The following is a 14,366-nucleotide window of genomic DNA, read 5'->3' as shown; positions in this document are numbered from 1 at the left end:
AGGAAACAACCCCCATGACATAAAGCCAGGTCTTGCCACTATGGCTGTGTAGGGAGAATACACATCCACCAATATGAAATTGGCCTCCACCACCTCCGACCCTGTTTACGCTGGTAGTTTGATCTGTGCCATTGGTATAACTACCTTTCCATCAAAACCTACCAAAAGTGAATCATAACTAGTTAAATCCCCACCTTATACAGGTCAGGGTATATAATCTCTACCCCACTGCCTTAATCAACTAATATCTTCCTTACATCATATCCCCCTATCCTAAGGGTGACCACCAATGCATCCTCATGTGGCTGCAAGGTACCAACCTTATTCTCATTAGAAAAAATCAACGCTAGTCGGACCTCCATCCTACTCTTCTTGGGCTCAGGGTAGGATGCCCCCATAGGTGGCTAGGTGACGGACAGTACCCTAAAGTGGTGAGGACCTGCTTTTCCGGGGCAGCAAGAATGACATTGATGGTACCAAGAGGTAGTTTTGAGGAAGCACCCCTCTGAGGTCCTGATCCTGCTTGACCTCCCTGCCCATTGGGATGATATAGGAATTGCTTTAACTTTCCACTTCGAACCAACTACTCCAGGTGATTCCATAGGGTTCGGCAATCTTCGGTAGTATATCCCCGCTCTTGGTGGTATTGGCAATGAAGGCTCTGGTTGCACCTAGTGGGATCTCCTCCCATCTTATTGGACCATTGAAAAATGGGTTCATCCTTGATTTTTTCTAAGATTTGATGCACTGGTTCTTGAAACAAAACATAACCGATTCCAGTACGGAAGCAGTCCCAGGCTGCCCAAAAAATCCCGCCAAGGACGATTGTTGTTGTACTTATCCGACCTGAAGTCCCTCCTATCTTGAGAGACCACCTTCGCCTTGCCTTTACCTAACAGTTGGTCTTCCTCGATCCGCTTATACTTATCAATACGGTCCATGAGCTGGCCTACATTATTAACCAGTTTCCCTGTTAACGATTTCCTCAAACTGTGCTCGGCAGGGAGGCCGACCTTAAAAGTCCTGATTGCCACATCGTCAAAATCTTCATCAATCTCATTGAACATTTTCCAGTATCTGTCTGAGTACATTTTTAGGGTCTCCCCTTCTCGCATAATCATGGACAGAAGGGAATCTAAAGGCCGAGAAACCCTACTGCACGTAATAGAATGAGATCCAAACGCCCGGGAAAGTTCCTTAAAGGAATCGATAGAACCTACCCATAAGCCGTCAAACCACCTCATCGCCACAAGTCCCAAACTGAATGGGAAAACTTTGCACATCAGAGCCTCATTCTTAGAGTGCACAATCATCCTTTGATTGAAGTGGCTCACATGTTCCACAGGGTCTATTTGACCATTGTACATGGTGAATGTTGAGAATGCCAAATTTTAAAATTTTAGGGGGGTCAATATATTTTTGTTTAAATTTTAAATTTATCCTAACCTCTAATAGAAAATTTAGAAAGTTAGGTAGGCCATAGCCCCCTTAACCCCCCAGCTCTGCCTACCTATGCAAATAAGGACAATTAAATGCTTACTCAATCATTTAATTAATGGACATTATAATTTGAAATTGAAAATTTTAGTTTAAAGTTTGAACCCTTAGCCGTTTTACTACCAATTTTAATAAATTATTGAATAGTCAATCAGGCAGTTAATTAATTCTGTATAAAAAAACAAAGGATTTTAGTTATAATTTTTTTCTCCTTTTAAATATGTTTGATGAAAATATAATAAAATAATGTAATGAAAGTGTATTTATTTATTAGCATTGTAGGGGTAAAATAATTAAAATATGCATTTGGGCCTAATTTGGTGGAGTAAGCTTGTCCAAGCAGAGCCTTTAAGGCCCGCAAGCCAGTTCACGCTAAAAGGGTTGGAGGATCTATCCGAGGAGGAGTGTCTCCTCGGATGGGTCAAGTAAAGGTCATAGGACATTCCAAAGTGTTTAGAGAGAGAGTTCTAGAAGATCTGTTGGGTAAAGACATAATCCACACAGTTATTGGATGGAAGAACGTATGAGAAATATCAGAGGGGAAAAGGTTGCTACCACTGCATTAAAGACCCTGCACCTACCTCCCTGACCGCATTAATGGAGAAATGACATCTGAACAATAATGTTCAGCCTTCCAGCTAATGTTTGATGATTTCAAGAAGGTGTTGGATGAGACAAGTATCTAATTGGAAGATCTATGTTACACGTGGAAGGAGAAAGGAGGAATAAGATGGATATAAGAGAACAAGAGAGGGGGGAGAAAGGGGATATACTTAAACTATAATTGCAACATATTTTCTTAAAGTAAGAAAGGCAATACAAGTGGTCCTCAGCTTACATTTGAGGAGAGTTTCTCTGCCATCTTCATCTATTAAATATGTAGATAATGGCAATCAAGCCAGTTTTTTCTCTTTATCTAATATCCATAGTCTAGGTTTCAAGCCCACATTCTACAAATTTTATTGTATAAGGCTCTTTGGGCCTGAGTCCATCTAATGATTGGACCGAGTAAAAATTGTGCACTTACAATTGGCACCGTCTGTGGGAAACCTAGTGCTTAAGGAATTGGAACATTATGGCAGGCTTAGATTTGCATCATGCATAGTCTTAAGGGTCCCAGCATGAAGATCATTTCGAACGTCTCAAGCGTCAAAGGGATCGAGAGGGAAGTGTGCATACGGTGCACCCTGGTGGTGCAAGCCATTCTCATGGTGAAAGTAGATCCACCCGTGAGGATGATGCTAAGGCCATGCAGAAGGAAATTGGCCTCCTTAAGAAAAAATTACACCGTGTGAGACAAAGGCGAGCATCACCTCTTTCCGATCCTTCCTTTGAGGGCTCCCAGGGAAACAGTTACAGTCCAAGGTCCAGGAATCCTTCTAGCGAAACCTTCTCATATGAGAAGGATGAGCTTCCGGGTCGTAGGCATAAAAAGTTTCCCTCTAAGGGCTTGGGAAATGACGCTATGAGTAGGGCGTTGCACCAAATCTCCAAGTCCCCTTTCTCATGTAGGATCGAGAAGGGAAAGCTTCCACGACGGTTCACCCAGCCCACTTTCACCATCTGTAATGGAGGACAGACCCAGTTGAGCATATGAGTCATTTTAATCAAAGGATGGCGGTACGCTCTCAGAACGAGACCTTGATGTGCAAAGTCTTCCCCTCTAGCTTGGGACCTGTTGCTATGAGGTGGTTTAACAGACTGAAGGTAGGTTCTGTTGATTCTTTCATGGAACTCACCAGGGCATTCGCGTGTCGATTCATTACATGCAGCAGAGTTCCTTAGCCTTTGGACTCTATGTTGTCTATGGCCATGAGGGAGGGTGAGACCTTGAAAACGTATTCTGACAGATACTGGGAGATGTTTAATGAAATTGACGGCGATTTTGACAAAGTGGCGATTAACACTTTCAAGGTGGGCCTCCTAACTGATCACGATTTAAGGAAATCTCTGACCAAAAAGCCCGTACGGAGTGTGCGTTGGCTCGTGGATCGCATTGACGAGTATAAAAGGGTTAAGGAAGATCAGCAACAAGGTAAGGGTAGGGCGAAGGTTATCCCTCAAGAGAGGAGGGATTTCAGGTCGGATAGGTACAATAACAACAGGTCGAGGAGAGATTTCTCTGGGTAATCTAGTTCAGCCGCTCCTCAAGTAGTTAACACCGTATTTCGAGAACCAGTGCACCAATTGCTGGAGAAAGTCTGCAAGGAACCCTACTTCAAGTGGCCTAGTAAGATGGCTGGGGACTCTACGAAGCGGAATCAGAACCTTGTTTGCCAATACCATCAGGATGTAGGCCATACTATCGAGAATTGCCGGACACTTTGGAACCATTTGAAACAGCTGGTCAGTGAAGGAAAGTTGAAGCAACATTTATATCAGCCCAATGGGCAAGGAAGCAATTCAGGTTCAATTAACCAGAAGAATAATTCATCTCAGCCCCCTTGGGAACGATTAATGTCATCCTCACAACTCCAGGCAGGACCGGTTCCTGTCCTACTAGGGTGATGTCCGTATCACATATTCTTGCTGAGGAGTCTGGCTCCAGGCCGAAAAGAATTAAAGGTGCTTCTCTGCCTATCTTGGGCTTCTCGAACGAAGATAAAATGGGGACCATCCAACCGCATGATGACGCCTTGATGTTTACTCTAAGGATAGGGAACTACGATGTAAAGAGGGTGATGGTTGATCAGGGTAGTGGTGCGAATATTATGTACCCTGATTTGTTTAAGGGGCTTAATTTGAAGCTCGAAGATCTTGCAGCTTACGATTCACCACTAATAAGTTTTGAAGGGAAGGTCGTCATACCAAGGGGACAAATTCGTTTGTTAGTGCAGTCAGGTCCGGAAACGGTTGATGTGGATTTCATTGTGGTTGACGCTTATTCCCCATATACAGCCATCGTTGCAAGATCATGGCTGCATGCTCTGGAAGCTGTTTCCTCAACTTTACATGTTAAAGTAAAGTTCCCATTAGGAAGACAAATCGAGGAGATTCTTGGGAGTTAATCGGTAGCAAGGCAATGCATATCAGTTGCAATACTGCGTCAGGCTGAACCAGAATCCTTGGCCTTGGCTGCGGAAGACTTATAGCAATTAACGACTCTAGATGCGCCCAATGCAGTGATAGCAGAGGAGGCAACATGTGAAAAGTTAGAAAGATTTCTTATTAATAATGACCCTGAAAGGTTCTTTCAGGTTGGGGTACGACTACCACCTCGAGAGAAGATGGAATTGGTGATGTTTTTGAAAAACAATATTGATGTATTTGCATGGGATCCCTACGAGGCTCCGGGGGTTGACTCAAGCTTCATTTGTCATTATTTGAATGTCAATCCTGTTGTTATTCCCAAGAGGCAATCACCTCGGCGTTCTTCCAAAGAACATACCGAGGCCGTCAAAGAGGAGGTGCTCAAGCTCAAAAGGGCTGGGGCTATCAAAGAAGTTTTCTACCCGAAATGGTTAGAGCATACTGTTGTAGTAAAGAAGAAGAACGGGAAATGGAAAGTACGTGTGGACTTCACAGACCTGAACAAAGCCTGTCCCAAAGACTCATTTCCAATGCCTCGCATCGATCAGCTGGTGGATGCTACGGTTGGGCATCCTCGGATAAGTTTTTTAGATGCCTTCCAAGGCTATCACCAAATACCTTTGGCGTTCGATGACCAAGAGAAGACCGCCTTCATTACTCCTACGAGAAATTATCATTATAAAGTGATGCCATTCGGTTTGAACAACGCAGGGACTACCTACCAAAGGATGATGACCAGGATGTTCGAGTCGCAGCCTGGAAACACTATTGAGGTATATGTGGATGATATGGTGGTGAAAAGTAAGACAGTACCTATGCATGTGAAAGATTTGGATGACACCTTTCAAACGCTTAGGAAGTACAAGTTGCGCCTTAATGCCTCTAAGTACTCTTTTGGGGTGGGCTCTAGTAAGTTCCTAGGCTACATGGTCACTCATAGGGGAATAGAGGTAAATCTGGCGCATGTCAGGGCCATCCATGGCTTGTAACCACCTCGGAATCCAAAGGAAGTTCAAAAGTTGACTGGGATGACTGCTGCTCTCAGCAGGTTTATCTCTCGGTCCGCTGATAAGTGCAGACCCTTTTTCTAGTTGTTGAATAAGTGGAAAGAATTTGAATGGACTAAAGAGTGTGCTTTGGCTTTTCATCAACTTAAAGGGTATCTTTCCCGGCCACCTATCATGTCTTGGCCAGAGGTCGATGAAGTCCTGTTTGCATATATAGTTGTAGCTATCCATGCAGTCAGTTTAGTTTTAATACGGGATGACAGTAGAGTACAGAGACCGGTTTACTACATTTGCAAATCTTTGAATGAAGCTGAGGTGCATTATCTACCTTTGGAGAAGGCGATTCTGGTCGTAATGCATGCTACGCAGAAGCTTCCTCATTACTTCCAATCTCACACCGTTGTGGTTTTGACTCAACTTCCTCTCAAGTCGGTATTGCAAAGTGCTGACTACTCAGGGAGGGTAGCCAAGTGGGGAACTATTCTGGGAGCTTTCGATATCAAATATATGCCTCGCACCTCTGTGAAGGGCCAGGTCCTTGCTGATTTGGTGGCAGAATTCGCCGAACCCTCATTAGAAGAAACTGTAAAGGAGTTGCACATGGATGAAAAATCAGTTGGCATGGTCACATGCAAAAGGCTTCCAGTTTGGAAAGTATATGTTGACGGGGCGGCGAATCAAAGAGGGTCAGGTATCAGACTTGTTTTGGTATCCCCTGAAGGAATCACCTTTGAAAAATCATTGAGATTAGCGTTCTCGGCCACTAATAATGAGGCTGAGTACGAAACTGTCTTAGTTGGTATGGGTATGGTCTAGAAAATGGGGAGAAAGTCAGTTCATATGTCCTTGGATTCTCAGTTAGTCGTGGGCCAAGTAATGGGGACCATAGAGGCAAGGGATCCGAGAATGCAAGAATACTTGGCCAAGGTCAAATGTTTACAATCCAAGTTTGATTCTTTTATCTTGACGCATGTTTCTAGAAGTGTAAACACACATGCAGACTCATTGGCCACTCTGGCAACATCCTCAGCTCAGGGTTTGCCTAGGATTATCCTCGTCGAAGACTTGATGAAACCTGCTTTAACAACCGCAAGTGCCATTCGTATTCATCAGATAAGGCTCAGACCTAGCTAGATGGACCCCGTAGTTTCTTTTCTAAAAAGCAATGTTTTGCCCAATGAGAAGTCTGAAGCAGATAAGATTCGTCAAAAGGTACTTTGATTCTGGTTGTCCGAGGATTAGAAGCTGTATAAACGCTCCTTTTCTAGACCATACCTGCTGTGTGTACACCCTGAAGCGACAGAGGCACTTTTGGAAGAATTGCATGAGGGGATTTGTGGAAGTCATACTGGAGGGAGATCCTTAGCCCATAGAGCTCTGACCCAGGAATATTGGTGGCTCAATATGCAGAGAGAGGCTTAGGACTACGCGAGAAAATGTGACCAATGCCAGAGATTTACGCCCAACATCCATCAGCCTGGTGGTGTCCTTACTCCTTTGTCTAGTCCTTGGCCATTCGCTCAATGGGGACTGGATATAGTTGGGCCTTTTCCGAGAGCTATGGGAAATAAAAGGTGGCTACTCGTGGAAATTGATTACTTCACCAAGTGGGTTGAAGCTGAGCCTTTATCAAATATTAGGGATATAGACGCTAAGAAGTTTGTCTGGAAGAACATTATCACTAGATTTGGGATACCCCACACACTTATTTCAAATAATGGTGTACAATTTGATAGTAAAGCTTTTAGAAAGTATTGTAGTGACTTGGGCATCACAAATAGATACTCCACTCCAGCTTATCCTCAGGGAAATGGGCAGACTGAGACCGTTAACAAAGTTATAGTTATTGGACTCAAGAAGAGTCTGGATGACGCAAAGGGTAGATGGGTAGAAGAGTTGCCACACGTTTTGTGGACGTATCGGACTACACCACGAAGATCCACAGGAGAAACACCCTTCTCCATGACTTACGGGGCCGAGGTAGTGATACCTTTGGAATCTGGGTTTCTGATATTAAGGACAAGGTCTTTCAGCCCAGAAGATAACGAGGGTTTGCTAGAGAAAAACCTGGATTTGGTTGAGGAACGGCGAGAATCCGCTATGGTCCAACTGGCTTATTATTAACAGAAACTCAAACGGGGATATGATGCTCATGTGAAACTAAGACCACTTGCGCCTGGAGATTTGGTCTTGAGGAAAGTCATGGGTACTTCCAAGAATCCAACATGGGGAAAGCTAGCACCTACCTGGGAAGGACCATACCAAATCACTTCTGTAGCGGGTATAGGGTCGTATCACTTAGCTGATCTAGATGAAAAAATTGTACAACGCCCTTGGAATGTAAATAACCTACAAAGGTATTACTATTAATGAAAGTCACTTTTGTCATTTTTGTTCAATCATCATTATGTTATATTTCGATTCATTATTCTAAATATCAAATAGAAACTTGGTTGTGCATGGTCCTCGGACCACACACCTCGTGGAAATTGATAACTTATTAAATGTTAAACAGAACCTTAGTTACGTCGAGTCCTCGAACCTTCTACTGTGAGGAAATTAACACTTCGATCTATTTATTCTAAATATTAAACAGAAACTTGGTTGTGCATGGTCCTCGGACCACACACCTTGTGGAAATTTATAACTTATTGAATGTTAAACAGAATCTTAGTTACGTCGGGTCCTCGGACCTTCTACTTTGGAGAAATTAACACTTCGATCTATTTATTCTAAATATCAAACAGAAACTTGGTTGTGCATGGTCCTCGGTCCACACAGCTCGTGGAAATTGATAACTTATTGAATGTTAAACAGAACCTTAGTTACGTCGAGTCCTCAGACCTTCTACTTTGGGAAAATTAACACTTCAATCTATTTATTCTAAATATCAAATAGAAACTTGGTTGTGCATGGTCCTCGGACCACACACCTCGTGGAAATTGATAACTTATTGAATGTTAAATAGAACCTTAGTTACGTCGGGTCCTCGGACCTTCTACTTTGGGGAAATTAACATTTCGATCCATTATTCTTAGCATCAAACAGAAGCCATGCCTTGTGGTTGCGTGCCTCATGGAAATTGACGTATTGATAAACCATGGTAAGTTTGACGATTTACTTTATGCCCCAAACTAAATACCAAGTTAAGTCTTAGATTGTGTGTTGTACTTCATATATTACAGTTTTGATACATAATTTATCTGCTGATAGTTAAGTTTGATAAAGTGAAGGTACTTTTATGCGGAGTTATTGATGATTGAGGTGTTGTAAAAGCTTCACTGTGCATTAGGATATTGAGTTAATTGTTCCACGCATGTAATTTACATTAAGGTAAAGCGAGTTAGTATTTTACTATTGGAGATTGGAAATCAGTCAAAAAGCAACCTTTCAAATTTCTCATTAATTCTGTTAAAGGATACATTGGAAATAAAACTCTAAAATAAAGAGGTTAAGGTAAAAGCCCTAATACAAAAAATTATTACATAAGGAAGAGGGGTCCTAATTGGCCTATGCCTTAAGTCTTGGTGGGGGGGTCCTGCTTGGACTTGCTGGCAGCTCCTTTGGTTTTGTCCTCCTCCTCTGTTTGTTTAAATTTTGCTTCAAATGAGGTTTGGACTTATTTCCCTTTGTCCTTTTCCATTGGTTTAGGAACATTTGGCTCGGCATCTTTGCTCGGATGCTTCTCGGCTTCGTCACCTTGTTCCTTCTCTTTGTCGGAACCAACAGGTTCTTTAGGAGTTGGAATGGGTTCTTGAATGGTGGAGGGCTGTGTTGAAGGTACTACCTCGGGAGTAGGTGTAACAGGAGGAAGCTCTTCGAACACTTAGATTTCCTAGGGAATCCAAATGTTCTCAGGGTTCCTCAAGTCAGAAGTCATGGGAATTCCTGCCACGTTCAAGGCTTCTGCCCACACTTGTTGGTAATACTCCCTACATAGCTCTTCCAACTCCTCTGTCAGTCGATTTTTTGTCACCTCCACCCTTTCATTGTAAGCAGCCTTCTTGGCAGCCTCCATGGTTTCCTTGAGGGTACGAGCCTCTTCTTTCACTCGAGCAAGCTCCTTATTTAAGTCAGAATTTTCTTGCTGAGCTTTAGACAAGTCTTTGTCCTTTTGGCGCAGAAGTTTGCATTGCCCCTCCACCTGAGTTCTGATCGTTTTAAGGCTAGCCTCGGCACCGTTTCTCTCCCTCTTTTCATCTGCCAACTTCTTGGTCAGATCCTCGTTCTCTGCTAAGGCTTGGCCTAAGGACTTCTCGGTCTCGACTCTGATCTGGAGTTTAGCTGTAGCCTTCTTCCAAGAATCTTCCACCCATTTCTCTGCAGCAAAGACTTCTTGTATGGCCCGCATTAAAATATTGAACAAATTCGTTATTGTTAAAGAAAATTCAAAGTACGTATGAATGACTTTACGTTAAAGCGTAATGAAAGCAGTAAGATGGAGGTAATTGGAGGAAACTCACCAAAGCCAAGTCCCTTTTGAGGGAGAGAAAGAGATGTGGCTAAGTCATCTTATCTAGGGCTTCCATGTCCTTCGGTAGGAGAAGAGGTTGCTCCATAGTGTCAGCCAGGTGATGAGCATGTCCTTGCTGGAACGCCCTAATACTGGACTAGTAGGAAATGGGGGCCCCATCTAGTTTTAGCGCGGGAGACCAATTGGCTTGTGTACTGCGTACCTCGGCCAGGTCACGGCTTTCCCCACTCTCTACTGAAGAGGCACGCAACTTACCCCTGCCTGCTTTTTCTTGTTGTTGTTGTTGTTGCTTAGGTTTTTTCTACCTTTCCATCTCTGCCTCGGCTTCATTCTTCCTTTTCTTCTTAGGTTCCAGGGCGTGAATCTTAGGATCAGTGGGAGGAGGGGGTGGTGGCCAAATGGGTGGGGGTTGCGATCCAACCTCGCCCTTTTTGAGAGCCTGTGTGCCCCTCTTGGACATCAGCTTTCCAGGGTAGACATGTTGTCTTCCTCGGAACTAGTGTCAGGCTGTGCTATTATCAAACCTTTATGCCAGAAGTTTCTGCAGGCTCATGTTCTTCATCCGAGAGGATGACGAGGTGATCCTATTGAGGTCTTTCAGCTTCTTCAAGGTGAACCTAATCAATTTCCTCTTCGAACGATTGTTGCGAAGATGTTGGTTCTTCTCCAATGGCTGTCGTCTGGGAATGCGCCGAGAGAGGGACTGCTACGATGGGGTGAGAGTACAAGATGATGGAGGGGTCGTCCAGAAGTTCGTGGGCAGAAAGGAAGCCCTATCTGGAAATATCTATCCTTTTACGTCTCTGGTCGCCTGCTGTGATTGTGTTGCCAATCTCTTGGAAATCATCTGATAAAGGATCGTATCCTAATATCAGATGGGTTGCCCTCACTTGTAGGTTTTCGCTTACGAACACTTCAGATCAAAGAACGCGATTAAGGTCCGCAACGCTGCAAAGACCTCAACGAGGCCATACATGTTGTTTGTCTGTAAAAACATCTGAAGAAACAAATATAATAAGGTCAGCAGCGAATGCGAGCTAAAATGTAATAACAAACAATGTAACCAGAAATGGTGAAGTTAATAGGACTAAGTCACTAGTTAGGGAATCTAACTCCTATAGAGTCACACCTGGGTCTCCCCATTTGACTAAGCAATGAGGACCGTCAGACCAGTTTCCCAAAGCGATTAGATAGTCGTCTTTCATGCTTTTGTTGGATTTGGGAAGACAGGATATGAGCCTAATAATGCTAGATCTGGATTTAAGGTAATACCCTACGTCTTTAAGCTTATGGCACTCGTACATGTAAACAACGTCATGCCATGTGAGGTTCAAACTCATTTGCTCGTTTAGAGTATTGACACAACCTAGGATTCTAAACACGTTGGGTGTACATTGATTTGGGCATAACCTATGGTTGATTAGGTACTCGCTGGTTACGTTTTTCATGGGAAGGGTCATCCCACCCTCTAGGAATGCGATGATGGGGATAATAACTTCCCCCTTTTTCTAGCATTACCAATGGCTTTTGAAGGGCAGTATCTTAAGCCTACGTCTTAGGGAATATGGTACTTGGCCAAAAAACCATCCATACCGGCGTCAGTATCTACTAAACACTTGAATCTACCCATTTGGTGGGGGTAAGAATGGATGTTTAGAGTGGGAAAGGATGTAATTGGTGGCCGAGGACAATGGCCAAGGAGAAATGAATAAAGAAGATTGAGAACTTACGGGAAATAGCTAGACGATTCTTCACGAGCTTCTTGAAAGGAGAGAGAATGAGCGATTCTTAGATTTGATTGATTTCTGAAAGGATAGATTGAAATTCAGTTTCCTAGGCGTTTTGGCATGTGGGAGGCGGCCTCGATTCAGAGTTATCCTGCCCAAATTTTTAGAAGGGATCTGGATCGTTAAATGCGCATCTCATCGTTGAACGTGGGGAATAAGACGTAACTTGCAGCCATTAATGCGAAGGTTACGGATTTCGAAGCGTCAGGGGTGGTTTAAAAGAAGCGAAGTGACCTTTACACATGTGGCGATTCGTAAAGCGTGTGGAGGTTGTGTTGTTGGTTCGAAACTCCATTTCTCTCCTCGGATGGAGAGAAAAATGAAGTTTTGAGGGGCTATTGTGGGGGTAAATAATTAAAATATGCATTTGGGCTTTGGGCCTGATTTGGTGGAGTAAGTCTGTCCAAGCAGAGCCTTTGAGGCCTGCAAGCCAGTTCATGAGGAGTGTCTCCTCGGATGGGTCAAGTAAAGGTCATAGGACATGTCAAGGTGTTTAGAGAGAGAGTTCCGGAAGATCTGTTGGGTAAAGACATAATCCACACAGTTATTGGAAAGAAGAACGTATGAGAAATATCAGAGGGGAAAAGGCTGCTACCACCGCATTAAAGACCCTGCACCTACCTTCCTGACCGCATTAATAGAGAAATGACCTCTGAATAATAATGTTCAGCCTTCCAGCTAATGTTTGAAGATTTCAAGAAGGTGCTGGATGGGACAAGTATCTAATTGGAAGATCTGTGTTACACGTGGAAGGAGAAAGGAAGAATAAGATGGATATAAGAGAACAAGAGAGGGGGGAGAAAGGGGGATATACTTAAACTGTAATTGTAATATATTTTATTAAAGAAAGAAAGACAATACAAGTGATTCTCGGCTTACATCCGAGGAGAGTTTCTCTGCCATCTTCATCTATTGAATACGTAGATAACGACAATCAAGCCGGTTTTTTCTCTTTATCCAATATCTATAGTCTAAGTTTCAAGCCCACATTCTATAAATTTTATTGTATAAGGCTCTTTGGGCCTGAATCCATCTACTGTTTGGATCTGGTACAAATTGTATACTTACAATTAGCATATGGTATATATTAATATTAAAATATATCTAATTTTTATAATTTAATATTCCAATATATTAATTTGCTGCACTTAACTGAAGTAAAGTTAAAACCGACAACTAAAACCGAATTTTACTCTTATTCCCATTAACAGTCGGATTAAGAATACTTTCCCAACATAAAACCTGTGTTTATTCAGTGTTTTTCAGAATAGATCAGGTTCTTTTCTTCTTTCTGTTAATCAATATGCAATTCGTTCAACTTAATCCTCGGTATCCAATCGAGTCTGGCAGCCAGAGATCAAACTCGACCACGTTGATTCACGGCAACGATCATCGAAGGTTCAAGCTTTTGTCAAGTTCTTTGTGCAAGTAAAACGCCGAGCACTGTACCGAACATGCGAAGGAAATCTTGTTATATTACGCAGCGGATCAGGTCAAGTCTCTAGCCCCAATGGTGTGTTCTTAGATTTGGACATGTTCAAGAGCTATGACTACTCATGTCGAGAAATATCGATTCTTATCGGTTATGAACCTGAAGTCCACGAAAATTTTCATACCTGTATAGCGGACGAAGTGGTTTGCTTTGCACGCAAGATTGGCAACTGGGTTTCTAACATGGGTCGTAAAGTGTTGCCTATATATGTGGATATTATAGTGGAAGAGGACTTTTTGCACGATGAGAGGTATTGGGTTACTAGGGCGTTGAGGGAATCGGCAATGGAGTTTGAGAGAAGAAGATATGGTATGGTGCCGGCGAGCAAGTCTGCGTTGAAGGGGATGTTGAAGAGGGTGAGAGTGGACGATTGCGTTAAGGGTTCGGAAGCAAAGAGAAGATGTGTGTACGTGAAAGAGAGAGTTGCACCATATGTCTGGAAGAGTTTGAAGCAGGTTCTGAAGCCTTGTGCATGCCTTGCACTCATGTATTTCACGCTGGATGCATAGTGAAGTGGCTGAATGAGAGCCATTATTGTCCAGTTTGTCGCTTTGAGGTGCCTACTAGTTAGATATTCTTGGTTGCATTTGGTTGAATATGTATATCATACTTTTTTTTTTTTAATGAAAATGTATATGTTGAGCCAAAGTAAACTCAGTCATATTAAAATTTTCTTCTATTCAAGTTACGTGGCTTATCTATTACCAGTCTTATAGTTCTTGACATATTTTTGTGTGTGTGGAATATGAATTTTATGGATGAACTCCATTCATTGTAATTTTTTTATTATTAATTTCAGTCGATTGTCCAAAAACAAGAAAAATATAATACTTAATTACTAATTAGTAGATATGATGATGTTAGATTGAATTTAGAAGATTCTTCTTCTTTTTTTTCTTTTTTTTTTTCCCTGCTAATTGACTGTATTTGGAAGATTGGGAATTAATCAAGAGTATCTGTGTCTGGACATGCTTCCCTATATATAGTAGGTGACCCTTCAAATTAGTATTAGACTCAGAATTCGAGTTAAGGCTTGTAATAAAGATATGGGTTTGAATACAAAGATATGCAACAGTCCT

The 14,366-nt window shown here is 42.5% G+C and overlaps 1 protein-coding gene across 1 annotated transcript; it reads right to left on the bottom strand.

Annotated features, from left to right (window-relative positions):
• Nucleotides 1–233: 233 nt before the first annotated feature.
• On the bottom strand, nt 234–1,367 carry LOC142629142 (uncharacterized). Its single transcript, XM_075803124.1, has 3 exons — nt 876–1,367; nt 440–532; nt 234–305 (listed from the first exon to the last, which is right to left on the bottom strand). The coding sequence occupies exons 1-3, from the start codon at nt 1,365–1,367 to the stop codon at nt 234–236; spliced, it is 657 nt and encodes a 218-aa protein (XP_075659239.1).
• Between the last annotated feature and the right edge of the window lie 12,999 nt (nt 1,368–14,366).

This window comes from Castanea sativa, chromosome 3, assembly GCF_040712315.1.
Source record: "Castanea sativa cultivar Marrone di Chiusa Pesio chromosome 3, ASM4071231v1".
Taxonomy (NCBI): domain Eukaryota; kingdom Viridiplantae; phylum Streptophyta; class Magnoliopsida; order Fagales; family Fagaceae; genus Castanea; species Castanea sativa.
The sequence above is the reverse complement of the archived record's forward strand: the minus strand, read 5'-3'. Positions and strand labels throughout refer to the sequence as shown.